Genomic DNA, 20,696 nt, shown 5'->3' on the forward strand with positions numbered 1-20,696 from the left:
AATTTAAATATAAATAATATAAAATTTATATAACATAATGTAAAATATTTATAAAAAATTAAATAATTTCCCTCTCTATCACACACACACACACACCACAAAAACAAAGAGTTACATTTTTGCTTATTTCTCTCGCCCTGCCCAGGGTTTGTTCCTGCCTTGCACCCTGTGTTGGCTGGGTTTGGCTCCAGCAGACCCCTGTGACCTTGTGTTAGGATATAGCAGGTTGGATAATGACTGACTGACTTGTTTTATATCGTTGGAAACGTCTGAACGACTCAAATTATAAAATGGTACAAAGCTTACGATGGCAGGATGCACTGAGCTGGAGCAACCTAACCGGAACCATCAGATCTCTCATGAGAAATGGACATACACCCCTCACTGTTTAACTCCAAATATCTCACTAACCCTTCATCCCATGGTGATGAGCTTTGTCTAGTTTTCAGTAGAGGCTGCTGTAAATTTTGACACATAACATGTCTATATTCACTGCTGTTTTCTGAATTTTCATGCGACAACACACAAAAATCACTCTCAAACTTCCAGCTCCCTGAGCCATTGTTCAGAGGCTGGGAAAGCCCATTGCACACACTTGGCCGTATGTGGTGTCAATGGAAACGTCACCGTCTCAGCTATTCAATGGTGTGAGCTTTGTGATGGTATGACCCACTCAGCAAGATTCCCAAAAACTCACCAGGTGGTTCAGTCCAGTAATGGCGGGTATGTTTATGGAATATGCCATTTTTCTTGAGATTAGTTCACCACAGAGATACATGTGATGGCTCGTTTTGCTCAGGACAACGTGCTGTAAGTATGGATATGTTAGCCTACTTGTGTATTTTTGCTGTTGCTTTGTGGAGTTATATGCGAGAGCATGCAAAAATGTAGGCACAAGCTGTGCCATTTTCTTCCGGTTTACCTGGTCATAGCGGGCGTTCAAGGCATCGGTTGAAATCTACTGCTCGAGACCTTTCGATTGATTGATAGATAGATAGATACTTTATTAATCCCAAGGGGACATTCACAATATGATTTATAACACGTTGGTATTCCTTGTACAGAAAAAGTATTAGGCTGGTTTTAAATTTTTGAGGACGGTGTATGACGAGGCACATGTATGATTTAATGCCAGATCAAAAGTCATCTGTACATATTGTAACAATGTGATCACTTTGAGGGTGTAGTAGACACCCGTGGCTTTCAAATGAGGTATTGTTTGCGTGCGTGGCACAGTCCGTCTGTATGATGTGGCGAATGGTGTTTTAAAATGTTTTTTGAATCCATGTCGGCCCGGTGCTGGGCTGCTTAGGGCTTATGATGATGGTGGTACAGTATATGACCACACCTGGCAATATCTTTTGCGTCATGACAGAACACTTTTTGCAAAATAACTCGATATTTGCTGCAAAATAACACAATACTTTTTTTTTTGAGTGACGTAAGCTTCAGAAGTGTTCTTTATATTGAGAAGTAGATTTTCTCCATTTTATTTTAATAAGCACTAATAGAGCATGACTTTCCTAGTGAGGTATAGAAGGTGGATTGCACATTCATTGCATACAAGTGGACTCATTCAATTAATGATATGACACTCAGAGTTATTATAACAAGAGTCTGTTTAGGAGTGTAATAGCAAAGATGGTGAAGGCTTTTGGAATCCTTTTCTGATTTTATTTGTAATTGGTTTGAGTTTTCTTTTTTCTCTTGGTCATTAGAGAGCCAATGTGATGCAAGTGAAATGCGTTAAGATTATATATTGTACCATGATGAAGTTTGGAAAACTCTGAGGATGACGAATCAGAGCCTTTGTAATAGAAGAGCATTCAGATATTCCTTTCACAGACAGATGCCCACATTTGGGAAATTCTGAATAGTAAAACCGAAAAATTTAATTTTTGTTACCATACATTAAATTACAATATACTGGAGTACCAAAGCATCAAAATGAAAGGTGTAATTTTTTTCATTACATTTGTCCTACATTCATTGGAATTCATTAATATGAATGAGCAAGAGTAGTGCAGTAAAAAGCTGTGGACTGGTGGAAAGGTGAGCTTTAGCGGATCTCGGTTTTCAGAGAGGTTTACACCGAGCACTGCAGGTACTTCAGCTGAAGAGCGGGTTTTGAAGAGAATCCTGAAACAGAACAAGATGCCAGTTTGATCAAACTGTCAAGGAGGGTTAGTGTTTAGGACATTTAGTGAGTGATTAGTGCACAGTAGTGCATTTGCCTTCTAACGATCTAGTTTAATATTGACCTAATTCTTTTTTCCTAAATGATTTTTGAAGGCAGTCAATTGGCACTAAAGGCAAGCAGATTTGACTGACTTAATTTGAGCTTGTGCGTTTTACAGAACTTAAAATTTGTTAATGCTCACTGACTTTCTACCCATTTATTTGTCTGGAGGGTTCCTTCAGTAATGGCCTAACTAATAAAAACTACAATTTGCTCTCCCCAAGATCAGTCTTCAACTCCTTTCGCCATTTTCCCCAGTCTATATGAATAATCCAGCCAGAAAGCCTTTGTGCTGCTCCAGTGTCTCCGCTCAGTATACCGTGCACCATTTAACAGCCCAGGACTATTCTCACTTTCACCCAAACCCCCTCATTTGGGTCCTCTTGATCTGGTGGAGTGTCAGGTCTCCTCAAACGTCCCCCTTGTTTCACAAATTCCTCATTTAGCCACAGCGAGTGTTTAACAATAACCTCACTTCAGTCACTTGCACCTCCAGTCTTATTACTCAGAAGATGGGTGTATAGAATGGCGAGTAAATCAAAAGCTTCAGCCTGAGCCTTAACTTCTTTGTCACTACCGCTGTCATAAAATAACACTCACCACTAAGTGCCACTGCTACACAAACTTCATGATCAGATTAGATTAGATTACATAAAACTGATTAATCCCAGGGCGGCACGTGTAGCGCTGCTGCCTCGCAGTTAGGAGACCCGGGTTCGCTTCCCGAGTCCTCCCTGCGTGGAGTTTGCATGTTCTCGCCGTGTCTGCGTGGGTTTCCTCCCACAATGCAAAGACGTGCAGGTTAGGTGGATTGGCAATTCTAAAGTGGCCCTGGTGTGTTTGTGTGTGTCCTGCGGTGGGTTGGCACCCTGCCCAGGGTTGGTTCCTGCCTTGTGCCCTGTGTTGGCTGAGATTGGCTCCAGCAGACCCCCGTGACCCTGTATTTGGATTCAGCGGGTTAGAAAATGGATGGATGGATGGATTAATCCCAAAGGGAAATTTAGATGCAACATAAAAAACAAGGATACAGACTCACATGACAAATAATAAAATTGATCACTAAATAAATAAATAGATGGATATTTTGCAGTAGCAAAATTAATTTAAAAAGTATAAGTATTAGGGGCGGCACGGTGGCGACGTGGGAACGCCGCTGCCTCACAGTTAGGAGACCTGGGTTCACTTTCCAGGTCCTGATTGTGTGGGTTTCCTCCGGATGCTCCGGTTTCCTCCCACAGTCCAAAGCCATGCAGGTTAGGTGCATTGGCGATCCTAAATTGTCCCTAGTGTGTGCTTGGTGTGTGGAAGTGTGTGTGTGTGCCCTGCGGTGAGCTGGCGCCCTGCCCGGGGTTTGTTTCCTGCCTTGCGCCCTGTGTTGGCTGGGATTGGCTCCAGCAGACCCCCATGACCCTGTAGTTAGGATATAGCGGGTTGGATAATGACTGACTGACTGAGTATAAGTATTTAGTCTAAGATGTCAGGAAGCATTGAATTGATAGCATCGGGATCCTCAGGTTCATCTCTGTGCTCATTTTTGAACAAAACCCTGAGTGACACAGACTCTCCATTCGAGACGACCAATTCACTTGCTGCAAGCAAATCTCTTCCCCCCAACGTGGACTAAGAACTGGTATTTTACTGTACATCCCAGTTGTGTCACACTTGAGAATGAACCGCTCACAGTCAGATGAGGCCATTAGGGTGACATCAAGTAGCAGAGAAGCAGCCCTCTTGTCCACAGCCTGGGTACTTTCCAGCTATCTCCAGAGTCCTTGAATGGCATGGCACAACTTCTTTGAGTTTTTGCAAGAGTGATTTTTCCATGACCTTGCTAAACTCCTTCCACATGCAGTCCATGGCATAACCTCTGCTAGCAATCCAAAGTGACATTTTGTGCCAAATTATTTATGTATATTTTTTGTAACTGGTGCTCTTTTCATTTTTCTGTCTTTTATCACCTCATCACATTTGTGCACATTTATCACATTCGAGTGCACACATTTTTGTGAATGCCACATGCACATGTTGCCCTCTGAAGTTACAGCGGGCATCTTTTCACTGAAAACAGAACAGGATGCCTACTTTTCTGATTTCCTTGTCACACTGCTTGATTCTGTGTTTGTTATAGTTCATTCTAGATTTTGTTTGCTGTCTCTTCTTTCTTTATTAATGCTAATTTTTTACTTAACAGTATTTTTGTAAGCATCTTAAACCTCTTCATTATTGTGTTTGCTCTTTTTTATTAAACTGTGTTAGAGGACATCTACGTTAGCGCCTACTCTGGACTCTTTAAGAGTTAACGCAAGCCTCTGCAGACTGCTTTGTAGGTCACCCTTTAGCTTCCTCAGGGATGTGGCTGTGGTTTGTTACAGTTACGCAAACTACTGCTTGATTCTATCGATCACATTTACATAATAAAGGTTCAGCAGTGTAATGAATTATATCCATTCCAGTGTGCCAAAGTAATCATGACATCACCACCATTTCTGGCTTGGCCAGTAAAGCCCCAGGATCTGTCGGCTAGCACTTTTCAAATGGTCTCTTTATTTAACTTGGCAACAGAAAAGTACAGTACATATGAGGTTACTAGCTGTGTTACTTGGCTATGAACAAGAAATTTCGCAAGACAATGGGCGTCTGATATAGTGTCGTCAGTTAATCAGGTATATCAGAAGTACTATGTAACTGACTATGTGCTTTTCTATATACAATATTTCTCTTTTTTTTTTACCATAGGCTAATATTATTGGCAGGCAGTGATGTGTGGTGATTAAGGCTTTGGACCTAGGACTTCAGGTTCAGATCCTGCTCCTGACACTGTGGCACCATGAGCAAGTCACTTCACCTGCCTGTACTCCATCTGAAAAGAAAGAAAGAAAGAAAAGTAACTAATTATATCTCAGATGTTGTACGCCTCCTTGGATGAATGCATCAGTCAAATAATAATAATAATAATAATAATATTAATATTGTTAGGTTACTGGAGCTGCTTTATTAGATCATTTCCTGCCTTTTCTTAGTGCTAATTGTAGTGTTTTGCATCCTCATTGAGTTCTACAAACTTTCTTCTTTGATTTCATAACATGATGACATCTCTTTTTTCCTGTCCAGGACAACGCCCCATTTTCCTGCTTCCACGCTATTGGTTACTGGTGCTATTCGTATGGCCTGTCAATCACTTCTGCTGTGTTCTTCATTTGCATAAAGCATACTGTCAGTGCAGCGCCAATCAGGAAACCCAACATATTACAGTTTTTCTCGATTGCTAAAACACTAAACCCTATTGTCTGAACCAAATTCTCAGTTGCCTGAACCCACTTATTGAATCAGTCACACTTTTGGCAAAACCATAAGCACTTTTCACCTGTTTAGACACATCTTGTCAACACATTGTCATTGTGATGCACCTGTCTTGCATAATGGTGAGCACAGGTGGCAAAAGTCAAACACAATTAAAGCTCAGTTGTCACCGGTTGAACACAACAACTCAAAATTTATCACACTTGTGGCTAATGATGTGAGGGTACATATAAGCCAGAGCACTGGTTTGTGAGGCACTACAATGGATAGAAATCTAAGAAGGGGAGTTCGTGTGAGAGGAGGTCGAGCAGGTCAAGGTGGTCGAGGTGGTCAGCGAGGACAAAGAACAGTAATATCTGATGAAATCAGAGCTACTGTGATTGACCATGTTCTTGTCCATGGTATGACAATGCAGGAGGCTGGACTAAGGGTACAACCAAACATCAGTAGATTCACTGTGTCCACCATAATCCGAAGATTTAGAGAAGAGAACAGGTAGTTACCTTTTTTGACATTATAGTATGTAAATGTTGACAACACTTACATATGTACAATGACTGTACTATATACTGTACCACAGTAAACATGTTTCAGTACATCACTGTGCCAGTGTACTGTAGTATTGTAATGGAGGGTTAGTCTGACTGTTTCTAGGCCTTTTCCATGTATGTATTTCTGTAAGTGCATGTTCTCTTTTTGTAGAATTGAAAGACTGCCACGTGCGGGTGGTAGGACATCTATGTTCTCCCCACACCAAGAGACCCTAATTGTCGACATGGTCCGTGAGAACAACACCATTAAACTGTGTGAAATTCAGCTGAAGATCATTGAGGACCATGTGCATTTTGAGGGTATTGACAGTGTCAGCCTCTCTACTGTTGACCGTGTCCTCAAGCGCAACAGACTGCGCATGAAACAGCTGTACAGAGTGCCCTTTGAACGCAACTCTGATAGAGTCAAAGAGCAAAGATTCCAGTATGTACAGGTTGGTATATATCCAGACACATAAATGTTGGTTACTGTAAGTAGTGATTTACTGTAGTTGGCCTACATCACTTACAAAAATATATATCTATTCCTACAGAGAGTTTTTGAACTGGATGCAATAGAAAAACTCCATGAATACATCTGCATGGATGAAGCTGGGTTTAATCTCACCAAAAGGAGAAGGAGAGGCCGTAGTGTGATTGGCCAACGGGCCATTGTTGGTGTCCCTGGGCAGCGTGGTGGCAATGTCGCACTGTGTGCTGCCATCAGCAATCTTGGTGTTGTCCACCATCAGGCCAACCTAGGGCCCTACAACACTCACCAGCTCCTCATTTTCCTCAATCACATGTGAGATGCTCTGTTAGGGCAGCAGGATGAGCAGCCCATCTATGTCGTTGTTTGGGACAATGTGAGTTTTCACAGAGTCTGGCATCCAGGTTAGAGAGTGGTTCAATATGAACCAAGGTTTTATCAGTCTTTGCCTTCCACCGTACTCCCCTTTCCTGAACCCCATTGATGAATTCTTCTCCTCATGGCGGTGGAAGGTACAGTATATGAATGCCAACCTTATACCAGGGTAAATCTCCTGCAAGCCATGGAACTGGCCTGTGGTGACATGGGTGTGGAGGCATGTCAAGCCTGGATATGGCATGCCAGGGGTTTTTTCGCCCGTTGCCTGGCCAGAGAAAATGTGACCTGTGATGTAGATGAAGTCTTGTGGCCTGACCCAGTACGGAGAAATAATGCTGTGGTGGAGTAATGCACTTCTTTTCTTTGTACTTCATTTGTATATTTTTGTGCTTTATTTTTACGTACAACTGCTACATGTAAATGCACAGAATTTCTGTTTTTTTTGCAAATTCTTTTTTCTATGTACAATTGTTAAAAATGCCCAGGTATTTTGTTTTGCAACATGCATTTAGCCTAAATAAACATTTATTTCTACCGCTTCATGTCCTGAGCATTGTGTTTTCCTTTTTTCTATGTTGTGTTTAGTGACTACTCAGTAGAGTATTTCATTTAGATTGACTTGAGGCAGGATTTGACAGCATAGTTCAGTTTTGAGCACAGATTGAACTGTTTTGGGGTGAAAGTTTGGTTTTGCAAGAAGAGTCAGAGGTTTTGTGAATGTAGCTTGAAAACTGGGTTTTGTGTTCACAGTTTAGGGAAAAGGAGAGCAGTTTTCCAGGAATGTGTCTTAGCAATCGAGAAAAACTGTAATAAATACCGACAAAAAAAAAATCAAGAAATTAAAATCTGTTCGTCCGCTAATTTCCTTTTTTTTTATAACGTCACCAAATTTCAACCAAATCTGTTGAGGCCTTTTTTGAGATTTTGGGGTATTTATTTTTTCTAATGTTTACCCCTAAATATTGATATATTAAAAGTCTTTTCTTGGTGGATGCCTGGCCTAGAAGTACCATCCTGTCAAATTTCATCTTTATAACTAAACAGGAAATAGTCTCGTGAGTGAGTGAGTGAGTGAGTCAGTGAGTGAGTGAGTGAGGGAGCGAGTGAGCATGCAAGTGAGTGAGTGAGCGAGTGAGTGAGAGAGTGAGTGAGCATGCAAGTGAGTGAGTGTGTGAGTCAGTAAGTGAGTGAGTGAGTGAGTGTGTGAGTGAGTCAGTGAGTGAGTGAGTGAGTGAGCGAGTGAGAGAGTGAGTGAACGAGTGAGTGAGCGAGTGAGTGAGGGAGCGAGTGAGCATGAGTGTGTGAGTCAGTGAGTGAGCGAGTGAGTGAGTGTGTGAGTCAGTGAGTGAGCGAGTGAGTGAGTGAGGGAGCGAGTGAGCATGAGTGTGTGAGTCAGTGAGTGAGCGAGTGAGTGAGGGAGCGAGTGTGTGAGTGAGTGAGTGTGTGAGTGAGCGAGTGAGAGAGTGAGTCAGTGAGGAGAGTGAGAGTGTGTGAGTCAGTGAGTGAGCGAGTGAGTGAGTGTGTGAGTCAGTGAGTGAGCGAGTGAGTGAGTGAGGGAGCGAGTGAGTGCGTGAGTGTGTGAGTGGAGTGAGTGAGTGTGTGAGTGAGTGAGTGAGTGAGGGAGCGAGTGAGCGAGTGAGTGAGTGAGTGAGTGAGTGAGCATGCGAGTGAGTGAGTGAGTGAGTGAGTGAGCGAGTGAGTGAGGGAGCGAGTGAGTGAGCACGCCAGTGAGTGAGTGAGTGAGTGAGTTCTTCCCTCTGGAGCTACTCTTGGCACATCCCACTGGGTGGAGACCCTGCGGCAGAACCAGGACACGGTAGAGGGATTATACCTTTCGGCTGGCTTGAGAACACCAGGGATTTGTCCAGAAGGAATCTGTAGCTGGGGACAGGAAAGTCTAGGCTGACCTGCTTGGTTTGCTGTCAGTATAACTCAATGAAAAATAATTTCAGAAAATGAGTTGAGATGAGGCGCTCAACAGCCTTATGGATGTTTGTGTAAATGGCCAAGGGGGATGTCTGTAATCTTCACAAACACAGTTATTGGCCTAGGATTTGAACCCAGTCTCCATGAGATGGAAGAAAATAGTGCTAACTACTATGCCTTAGTTATGGACACATTTTCAAGTTGCCATTTGCACACTTTTAGGAGGTTTCAAGATAAAATTAATCTTTGACTTTGTAATAAGCCGATCATATAACTAGAGGCGATGAAGTGTGACATGTTGGTCAGACACGCAAGGAAGAACTTCACTGGATGCTGTTTACGTGACAGTAAACTTGTACTTGCATACTGCCACAGATTTCCATGTTTTTTAATGAGGTAAGAGTCAGCATCCATGAGGAAAACAACAAGAGAAAAAGAAAGAAACTCCAAATGCCTCACAGTGTGCCCATCTCTCCTTCAGGGTAGCACCAGAGGCATAATAAGGAGGGAAGGCCAGGAAGTTTACCCAGGTCAGTATGTTATCAGTAGAGGGTGGCCTGCCTCTTTTTATCAGGTAGCCCAGGCTAAAGGATGTCAGACTAAGTATGGCTCTATAGGACAAAGAGGACACTGTCCTTTCTGCTAGGCTTTAGTGGCCTGTTAGGACAGCAGATCTAACAGAGATGCAGACATCCGGCTGCACCAAACCCCCACTTACATTCCAAACTAAGTGGCAGGACCAGCCCATACATTCATCAGATAACAAAGGTGTAAATCAGATAAACTGACATCTTTTGCAGAGGCCTCTCTACAGACTGTTTCAGGCCAGAAGGCACCAAGAGACCTGAGTCTAAACAAAGAGGTATAACTCAATGAATGACAACTGGGATGGACAAAATAACTTGCCAATTGTAATACAATTACAAGAGATTTCACATTTCTTCATAAACTATTTGCTGGGAACACTCAAGCAATCTTTCAGGGGACCACTGAGGGGAACTCTCTGGGACACTGTCCAGAATGAACTCTTTTACCATCTTTCTGTGTCGTGTCCCGGAAGTCCCAAAAGTATAAAAGTCCCAAAATACTTCCAAAGTTGCTGTCTAGGGTGTAAATACCGTGAAGACCTCAACTAGATACAAAGGTCCTGGAATAATCCTTACCAAAATAAAGGCTTTATTTTAAGCAAAGGCTCAATATCCTTGAACATGCAAAGAGCAGTAAAAGAATTGAGTAGGGAAAAACAATCCACCGCAAACAAAGTCCATCCATCCAGTATCCGACCCGCTATATCCTAACTACAGGGTCCCAATCCCAGCCCACACAGGGCGCAAGGCAGGAAACAAACCCCGGGCAAGGCGCCAGCCCACACACACACACACACACACACACACACACACACACACACACACACACCCCAAGCACACACTAGGGACAATTTAGGATCGCCAATGCACCTAACCTGCATGTCTTTGGACTGTGGGAGGAAACCCACGCAGACACGGGGAGAACATGCAAACTCCACGCAGGGAGGACCTGGGAAGCGAACCCGGGTCTCCTAACTGTGAGGCAGCAGCGCTACCCACTGCTGCCCGCAAACAAAGTCCCAATACAGAATCCAAAGGCGAGGTCAAAAACAGAGCACAGGTTCAAACATCCAGTAATCACGAAAAGCAAAAGGCACAGGTAGACACAACAAACACTGCACTGCATAGCGTGTTGAAAATGAACTGCCAAGAACTATGGAAGGCCCTCTAATATAAAGGGTGGAGGGCAGTTCTTGGTGGTGATTGGCAGGTGGCCCCACCCCTTGGAGAACCACCCTCAAAACCGATGAGACGTAATCAAATAAACACAAAAAATATACATAATAAACAAAAGAAACATTAATACGAATAAATGCTACAAAATCAAACAACAACACAACTTTGAACGTCTGCCAGGGGAGAAATGCTGGCTGAAACTAAAAAGCCGATGAGCCACTTCCTCTTCGGGGAGCTGAAAACTGACAATCTATCTTCTATGTGGGCCTGAAAGTTGAGATACCGTCTGCCAAGCCAAGCATTGTTTCTGTTTAAAAAAACCACGAAGCAGCCATTGCTTCAAGATCTAAAGTCTTGTGCCAGAAAGAGTAATGATTTTCCCTATGAAGTTTCAGAGGACATAGCAGAAAGCAAGCTGAGAAAATCAGCATCACAGCACACCCTGTTGCAAAGGGAAAGAATGCACTCCACCAGAAGCAGAATCGTCCACTTGCACCTTGAAACAACAACAGCAAAAAGGTGGCTCCATACAACACAGGACATTAGCTTTAAACAAAGAACAAAAACCTGCAGCCACTGCGGCCCACCAGGCCTGACGCTGCCCACCCCTGGCCTACAATATTAAGGCCCAGTGTGGGTAAGATATTTTTTTAATTTATTGAAAGCTTTGAAAGCTCTTAACTTTGGAGCACAATTTTGTGTGGCAAATGCCTATATAACATGTTTGTGAAGAAAAAACTTTGATAGGAAAATACTGAGCATATCCTATAAGTCCTTAGACCTCTTAATTGAACCAGAGTTGGAGACCACCGATTTAAAGCAAATTGAATATTGGGACAAATTAGCTATTAACTAAGCCCATGAGGTCAGAGTCTTCAAGAGCAAGTCAATTAAAATTAATTCAAAAGAATTTAATTAGCAGCAAAACCAGGTCACTAGTTAAGAAAAGGGTTAGAATGAAAACCTGCAGCCACTGCGGCCCTCCAGGACCGGAGTTGGGGACTCGTGCTTTACATGATTATTGTATGGTGAGTATAGGTTCAGAGCTTTTGCACACACGTACATATATAATATTATCACATGTGTGTGCTTAAAAATGCACATCAGTAATTAAAAAAGGATCACACTAATATTAAGTACTATTTATATACTCCTTATATTCTCTCTCACAGATTCTGGCTTCTCTTCCAACAGGTGAATATTCACCAAGTCTTCTCCCAATGCTATACTGAATAAACTCTTTCCTCCGAGGAGATTTTAAAACCCTGGAATCACTTACAATACAATACAATTTATTTTTGTATAGCCCAAAATCACACAAAAAGTGCTGTAATGGACTTTAACAGGCCCTGCTTCTTGAAAGCCCCCCAGCCTTTACACTTTAAGAAGACAAGGAAAAACTCCCAAAAGAAAACCCTTGTAGGGAAAAAAATAGAAGAACCCTTGGGAAAGGCAGTTCAAAACGAGACCCCTTTGCAGGTAGGTTGGGCGTACAGTGGGTGTCAAAAAGAAGGGGGGTCAATACAATACAATACCCAGAACAGAACAAATCCTCAATACAGTATAAAAATAAAAACTTCTGTCCGATGTGAAATGCACAACCCTATTTTTGCATCAAGGACACCAAATTCAAACTCTGAAAGGTAGCCCTGGGCATCACTCTCCTCTTTACCCTCAGGGCAGCTCTCCAAACCATTTCCACTATTCAAATGGCTGCCTGGTCCCAGATCAGTTGCCCTTCGTCTATAGTAGTAATAAAGTGTCCCCGCTCTGGTGATCCCTCCTTGTTCTCACACCCTGTTTCTTACCAGAGGGTCAGACAAATTTGGCAACTGTAGGTGATTTTGTCCTCTAGCACAGCCGTTCCCAAACTATGGTGCGGTACGCGGAGCCTTTTCAGGTGGTACGCATCGCGGTCCCTGAAATTTCATTTATCTGTGTAAAACCCTTTATGACAAGCCTGTTGTGAGCAAAAACCAATGAAACTGTTTAAATACAATAATACGCGGATTCCCAAATTTAGTGTGGTGTGAAATTTCGTCATCTGAATAAATAAAACCTATTATTCGAATCAGTATTTAGTTCATTTAACGCTACCATAATTCTGTTTCACGGAAGTCAACTTCTACTTCTTAACTGAATGAGCTGTTGGTCACTAGATGAAAGCACAACGCAGACACTATTTAGTCTTCGGTAACTCTGCCTCACAGAAACCGCTTGCGTTTGTTGTTATACGTGCACTGCCGCTGTATCGCATCGTAGTCACTCGATCTAAGCACAAAGCCGATACCATTTCGTCTTCGGTAACTGCGTCACATACAGGCCGAAGGCAGGATTTAGTTTCGGGGCGGAATTTATCAATTTATGTACATGTACAAATTTTTTCATTCATTTTATGCATAATTTCTTCCAATTTTTTAACTTTTATTCAGATTTCGGGGCGGTTTAGACCCGAACTCCCCCCTTCCTTTCAACAATGTGCGGTTGGTACACAACGCAACTCACTTAACATCAGGTGGTACATGACGTCCAAAAGTTTGGGAGCCCCTGCTCTAGCATACAGGTAAACGCTGCCTGCTGGTACCCAACTTCAACGACTGGTATAACAGTGTGCTTGTGTGTGTGTGTGCGTGTGTCCGTTGTCAGTTTGCATTTCACCCTGATATTACTACCTTTTAAGGCCCATCCTTTGTCCAGTATGTGATTAAGCTTCATTGTGACCCTCCTGGATTCATATCATGATTTTTTGCATATTTTATGTGAATTCCAATAATTGTTATTGCTTATTTTAACTTTATAATGGAGATTTCATCATTGAGGAATTTTGTATTGATTCCTTGCTGCGCTCACCATCATTTTGTGATGTTTTTTTTATTGAGTATTATGCCCGTTGCCAGTAACTTGCGATGGAGGTCAGGTGATTGTGTGTGTCGTTGTGCTGTACTCTATAAGTTGGCATCACACAGCTTCTGATCTCCTACTGTTGGATCCTTTTTGAATAAAACTGATACTCCTGTTAGTTACAGGGAAGCACCCAGTGTTAGGATTTCTGGTTCTTTCTTTTTTGAGTTTGTTTTTTGACTGTTATTTCAGTTTTGTGGTGTTGTTTGTCATTTGAACTCTCATTTCTTTTTCCCTTAACAATACTTTCCATCTTTGTTTTTTTTTCTAGCTATCTTTACTCTTATCCTTCCAATTGTTCACACCATAGTAACATTATTTCCTATGCTTACTCTGCATCCCACATACTTTTGCAATCTACGTGAAGGCCAGGCTGGAGTCAAACTACTGCCACCGTCATCATCAATGGTTTGCCCTGTCCTCAGTTCTCTCAGTCCATGGACACCTTCATAAAGGAAGGACCAGGGAAGAGAATAGGCACAGGGCATTATGTCCTCCAGAGCACTAGATGGCAGCCCCCCATGGTTGCACCGGTGCCTCCGGGTCTTCATAGGATTTGGAGTTTGGCACAGCCCTGTTGGGTTCCATGGGTGCTGCAGGGACCGTGGGCTTTGTTGGACTTCTGTCTCACCCTAGTTTGTTTCTGGACCACACTAACAGACCACCGGAAGTACTCTCGGGTGCAGGGTAAAAGAATCGCACTGCCACTGCTCCAGAAGCTAAAGTCGGGAGGAAGAGAGACAAATCTTGGTAAAGGAGGAGTGGAGGCGGAAGGGGGGAGAAAAAAGACAGAGAAGGAGAGAAAGAAAGCGCAGTGTGCTTTGTTATTGTAATGTGTTGTGAAGGTGGGAAATGGGTTGGGAAGAGTTTCCCACACTTAAATAAAAACCCGTGTCTATCTGTGTCAGGTTTGGGAAGCTAGAGCACCCCCTGCAGGCCACACATCCTATAACTGCCTTTCCCATGTGTTTCTTAAGCCTCAGTTGTCAGGATAATCCTATCAGTGTTTGATGTTTCCTGTGTAAAACGATGCTGGTACTCCGGTTTCAGCTTCCCTTCAAAGGACTGAGTCACAGTAAGCAGAGCCTGATCACTTGCTTGAGCACAGGACAGAAGTGTGATATACACGTCTCCAGGAGCTCCTCACCCCATTCAGGTTTAATCTCCAGACCTGCCATCCAACAAATTGTGGTATCTTAATGAAAATGGAACTAACTTCAATGAGTTGAACATCTCAGACTGCAGTGAGGAACTTGCCATTAACTTGTTTGTTTTTTTTTTCTTCAGGTTGACTAAGTTGGTATCTGAACCCCACGGATGCTCTTACGATAAGGGTGTATGAGGGTGTGAGATACAAAAATCACAAAACAATGCAAACATCTCTTCGGAATAGTTTGGGTATTACCGTATGGTCACGTGGGCACAATACATATAAAAAAAGGCAGTGTGCTCCGTGGTTACTCTCTCAGGTGGCCGTTAGCATATCATAATCTCTTAGACCCATAGCGTGAGTTTTTCGCATTCGACTTATACGACCAACATTATAAAATACCAGAAATTATATGATAAAATCAAGTCCCGACTTATCCGCGGGAGAACTTATCTGCAAGTATTTATGGTAATGGGAATCGAGAAAATCCAAAGAAGTGAACAGATGCAAAGATTAACAGTGTTGAAGCCCCCCTTTTAGGGCAGTTCCTCGGCTTCATTGGTGCTGCAGTCAACACATAAGGGGCAAGACACCTGCACAGATATATGGACATAGAAATTAATAATAATGATATTTTCAATAAAGCCAAACACATATTCAATAGCAAAATGTATAAAATCATATTCGAAAGACCATTAAAATTTTAATGAAGAACACTTAAGCCAGAGATGGACCCCTAATTAAAATAACAACACTGTGCCTAATGTAGCAATGCACTTGTTTCATGGTGTAGTGACCTGATTTCATCTACCCATGCTCTTTGAATAATCAAACTTAGAATGACAGTAGAAGTGAGTGAGATGAGAAAGCAGCCCATCTGTGGGAAGCATAAGTCCAAAGTGGTAGACAATCATGTGGTCAAAATTCAGACAGGAATTTAACTGTCAAAATTAGTAAGCCAAAAAGGAGAGAAAAACACAGACGTCAAAGACTTCAGAGACCTGGTGACTGAGCCAAGTCTTGGTGTTCTCAGGCTGCTTAATTATTAAAGCTAACAAGTTGAAGTAGTGTAAGGTGACTGTCAACGAATCCCCGGCAACTTCGAGGAAGGCGAGTGACATGAAAGAAACAGCAAGGGGAGACCATAGGGGTGGGCAGCTTAACAGTTTTCTATCTAGTAAATACACCATGCCGTTTTTAAAAATACAGCCTAAACATTCATGCAACTTTTTAATGTCACTGAATTTGAAATGCGGGAGCAAATTCTGAATTACACTCTCAATTTTGTTTTTTGCTTTAGCTGAACAATTAAATTTGAATACCTTTTGATGTTGACACAATTATTTCAACTATTTTTTGGTACAGTTGTTGTTGGTTCCGAGCAAAGAACAAATACATTCTGGCTCCTTTTTATCTTCATTCCCCCTTTCTTTAGAGGTTTGTGGTTCACCCACAGCAGATCCGGCAGTTCCTCGGACACATATGTGCTAAGCTACTGGTTTTGTATATCGTCAAGTGCTTAATTGGGAAAAGTTGAATTTGGCGCTCTGTCACCTTGCAAATCCCAAATGCCTCCATCCCACCCATCCATTCCATCCCATTGACCCCAAGTAGTAATCGTAGTGGCCAGAGTCGTCCATTGTGAGAGAATAAAATGTAAGGTAGGAATCAACCCTGGACTGAGTTTCCAAAATTTTATTGAACTTTTCTTTTCGGAAGAATTATCGCTTTACGTTTTAGTTTTCAAACACATTCATAAATGCAAAGCACTTGTTCAGATACAGATAGAAGGGCTAGTACCAAGAATAAGGTGGGAGGAAAGGAGGCATTGAAAAGAATGAAAAATAGAAAGGCAACAGCAAGAGTGTGGAAGAGTTTAGGAGAAGAGAGTCTAATGCAGAAGACCTGTGAACAGGTGAGAATACCAAGGGAGCGGAGGAACATCGTGATTTTATCCATTTACAGTATAAGGAGAAGGGAAACTATAAAAGAAAAAAGCTCATGTCACACACATTGAAAATTTGGTAAAGGGTTATAGAGAGAAGGCTTAGAGAAGAGACCACCATCGGGGAGGAGCAGTTTGGTTTAATGCCAGGGAGAGGAACAACTGATGCACTCCTTGCATTGAGAAGCAGTGAGGAAAAAACAGAAAGGTTTGCTTATGATATGAAGAAAGCTTATAATAAAGTGCCATGTCAAGTGGTCTTTAAGTGCACGATAGACAAAGGGGTACCAGTGAAGTATGTGAGGACTGCCCAGGATATGTATGAGGGAGTGAGGTTTAACACTGGTTTAAATCAGTACTGGGTGTTAGAGACAAGATCTCAGTTAGACGAGGTCTGCACCAGGGATCTGCTTTAAGTCCTTACCTCTTTGATTTGGTTATGGATGTGTTGAGTCACTCTGGTGCAGGCTTTAGGCTGATGACATTGTGCTATGAAAGAAAGGAGGAAGTGAAGAGGAAGTTGGAAGAATGGAGAAGGGCTTTGGAAGATTGAAGATAAATGGACAGAATATAAGAGGTTTAATGATGATCAGGATTCAGAAGTTAGTCGGTAGGGAAAGCAATTGAATAGAGTGGATACATTTAAATATCTAGGATCATTGGTAGCCCAAGATGGAAAATTAGAATCAGAGATAACCCACACAGTGTGGATGCAGCAATTGAAAGAAGGTATCAGGACTCTCGTGTGAATGAAGAATTAACGCAAAGGGTAAAGGTCAGGTTTTTAAGACAGTCATAAGACCAGTAGTGATGTATGGAGCTGAGACATGGCCAGTAAAGGAAGCACAGGAGAAGTTAAATGTGGCAGAAATGAGAATGTTGAGATGGATATGTGGAGCTACAGAAAAGGACAGCATAAGAGATCCATCCATCCATTATCCAACCCTCTATATCCTAATTACAGGGTCACGGGGATCTGCTGGAGCCAATCCCAGCCAACACAGAGCGCAAGGCAGGAAACAAACCCTGGGCAGGGCGCCAGCTCACTGCAAGCATAAGACAATCAAAAGTACAACAAGAGTGGGAGAAATATGTAAGAAAATGCAAGAAAGTAGGTTGAAGTGGAATGGACGATGAATACAGTATGTGAGATGAAGTACAGGGGAAGAGAAAGCGAGGGAGACCAAAGCGGTGGTGGACACATAAAGTAAAAAAGATCTGAAGGACATTAGCTTGACTGGGCAGGATGTGCAGGACCGAGCTGTTTGGGGAAGAATGATCAAGCACATGGACCCCACATAGTAGTGGAAAAAGATGAACAGGAAGAAGAAGAAAGTAACTCAGATATTTAGATATTTATGACTTCTTTTATTCATTATAGAAAAGCTAGGAGAAATGAAAAATAAGATGTTGGCCTGACAAAGCATCTTTTTGGGTGTATGGGGTTGTATTGGAAGGAAACACTACTAGCCTTTGTTTAAAGTGATGGCTGGTGTGTCTTTCCAATTCTGTATTCCCTTTCACTCTGCTTTTGAAGTTGCCGTCCTCATTAGTGTCATTTTCTTTAATGTCTCCAGTGTTTACTTGAAAGCCGAATCACTGAGCTGTTGATTTCATTCCAGTAAGTCACACAATTGGGAAGGTCTGCTGGCCAGACATGATTTTTATCTCAAACTGATTCTATGGAGGGAAGCTGAGGAAAAATGAGAGGACAGGAAGAAACTTGCTGCCCCTTATCTTTTTTATGTCTAAGGATGTCATTTTGAGTAGGCCAGCACAGGCATTGTCTTAGCCTTTCAGATGTTGGATGTTTGGGTTTAGTGCTATTTTGTAATATATAAAGACCAAACAGTTTTGCATTTTTGTATTTAAAAATGTGCAGAATTAGCTTCATTTGGCTAATTTTCTTGGAAAATTGCACATCAGTCATAAGCAAGATAAGCAATGGTTGGTCTAAACTTATATGCTTATAAACGTTATATTCCAAATCGTAACCTTAGATCTTCAAATGAGTGTCTCCTTGGAATTCCAAAAGCCAAACTTAAAAGAAGTGGTGAGGCGGCCTTCTGCTGCTATGCATCTAAAATCTGGAATAGCCTGCCAATAGGAATTCGCCAGGCAAATACAGTAGAGCACTTTAAAACACTGCTGAAAACACATTACTTTAACATGGCCTTCTCATAACTTCACTTTAACTTAATACTGATACTCTGTATGTTCAATTCTTCATAATAACTATTCACAGTGGCTCCAAAATCCGTACTGACCCCAACTCTCTCTTCTGTTTCTTTTTCCGGTTTCTTTGTGGTGGCGGCCTGCACCACCACCTACTCAAAGCATCATGATGCACCAACATTGATGGACTGAAAGCCAGAAGTCTACGTGACCATCATCATCAGGTCCTTCCATGAGAACCCTAAATCCAAAGAGGACTGTTTGACTAATGTTAGGTAGATTGCCCAGAGGGGACTGGGCGGTCTCTTGGTCTGGAATCTCTGCAGATTTTATTTTTTTCTCCAGCCTCTGGAGTTTTTTTTTTTGTTTTTTCTGTCCACCCTGGCCATCAGACCTTACTTATTCTAAGTTAATTAATGTTGACTTATTTTTATTTTTTATTGTGTCTTCTATTTTTCTATTCTTCATTATGTAAAGCACTTTGAGCTACATTTTTTTTATATGAAAATGTGCTATATAAATAAATGTTGTTGTTGTTGTAAACTTCATTTAACATCAGTTTGTTAGGCACAGAAGGATCTTCTATTCAGAGCATCCAGCAGCTTGAATGATTTCAAAAGGAAAGTCATGACTTTGATGACTGCCCTTGAGAAAAATCAAACTGACCATAGATGCTGTCATTTGGGCAGTGGGTGCTTGCCTGGGCACAGTGCATTGTTAGTCATGACTGTCCGGCTAGAAAAGATGGCTGCACCATTTGAAACACATCTAAACTTTGTTATAAAATAAAGACCTTGTGAGAAAATGTAGTTTTTAAGCATTTTAGTTTTGTCCTTCTCTCTCTACCCATATAATAACCATTTTCTGGGTTTATCCATATTGTCTGGTTGCCTCAAGTTGAGCAGATTTTTTGAGCCAGATGCCCTTCCTGATGCCAACCTCCTTTCACAATCTGCAACAGGGAGAGTGAGCTTTTTCTAACAGCAGGTCAAGGGAGTTCGTTTCTGAGCACACTTCTAGTGTCAACATTCTGGTTACATCTTTGTATGCAGTGAACCCCTTGAGTGATCTACAGACCTTTGCCTACATCTGGCCAACCTTCTGTGCCATTCTTTAAATTTCTGTACACTGTTTCATAAATTGTGGTTTATGGAGTTTTTATGGAAAGTCCCTGCTGCTCACATCAATTTTCTTACAAATCTGAAAGCATTTGATAAGGTGCCACACGAAAGGTTGGGCATCAAACTAAAAGAAGTGGGAGTTCAGGGTGATGTTTGTAGATGGGTGCAGAATTGGCTCAGACACAAGGAGCAGAGGGTGATGGTGTGAGGAACCTCATCAGAATTGGCTTATGTTAGGAGTGGTGGTCCACAGGGGTCAGTGTTAGGGCTGCTGCTATTTTTAATATATTGTGGTGCTTGAAAGTTTGTGAACCCTTTAGAATTTTCTATATTTCTGCATAAATATGACCTAAAACATCATCAGATTTTCACTCAAGTCCTAAAACTAGATAAAGAGAAACCAGTTAAACAAATGAGACAAAATATTATACTTGGTCATTTATTTATTAAGGAAAATGATCAAATATTATATATTTGTGAGTGGCAAAAGTATGTATGTGAACCTTTGCTTTCAGTATCTGGTGTGACCCCCCTTTGCAGCAATAACTGCAACTAAACATTTCCGGTAACTTTTGATCGTTCCTGCACACCGGATTGGAGGAATTTTAGCCCATTCCTCCATACAGGACAGCTTCAACTCTGGGATGTTGGTGGGTTTCCTCACATTAACTGCTCGCTTCAGGTCCTTCTACAACATTTCGATTGGATTAAGGTCAGGACTTTGACTTGGCCATTCCAAAACATGAACTTTATTCTTCTTTAACCATTCTTTGGTAGA

The 20,696-nt window shown here is 41.9% G+C and overlaps 1 protein-coding gene across 2 annotated transcripts; it reads left to right on the forward strand.

Moving 5' to 3' along the window:
• The first annotated feature begins 676 nt into the window (after positions 1–676).
• Positions 677–7,466, forward strand: LOC120527256. Of its 2 annotated transcripts, XM_039750467.1 has the most exons (5): positions 677–810; positions 4,976–5,123; positions 5,351–6,034; positions 6,242–6,524; positions 6,624–7,466. In XM_039750467.1, exons 3-5 carry the CDS (start codon positions 5,802–5,804, stop codon positions 6,876–6,878), a joined length of 771 nt encoding a protein of 256 aa, XP_039606401.1. In that variant the 5' UTR covers positions 677–810; positions 4,976–5,123; positions 5,351–5,801; the 3' UTR covers positions 6,879–7,466. The 2 variants fall into 2 exon arrangements, with proteins under 2 accessions (XP_039606401.1, XP_039606402.1); XM_039750468.1 differs by lacking the exons at positions 4,976–5,123; positions 5,351–6,034.
• Positions 7,467–20,696: the final 13,230 nt, after the last annotated feature.

This window comes from Polypterus senegalus, chromosome 4 (assembly GCF_016835505.1).
Source record: "Polypterus senegalus isolate Bchr_013 chromosome 4, ASM1683550v1, whole genome shotgun sequence".
Lineage (NCBI taxonomy): Eukaryota > Metazoa > Chordata > Cladistia > Polypteriformes > Polypteridae > Polypterus > Polypterus senegalus.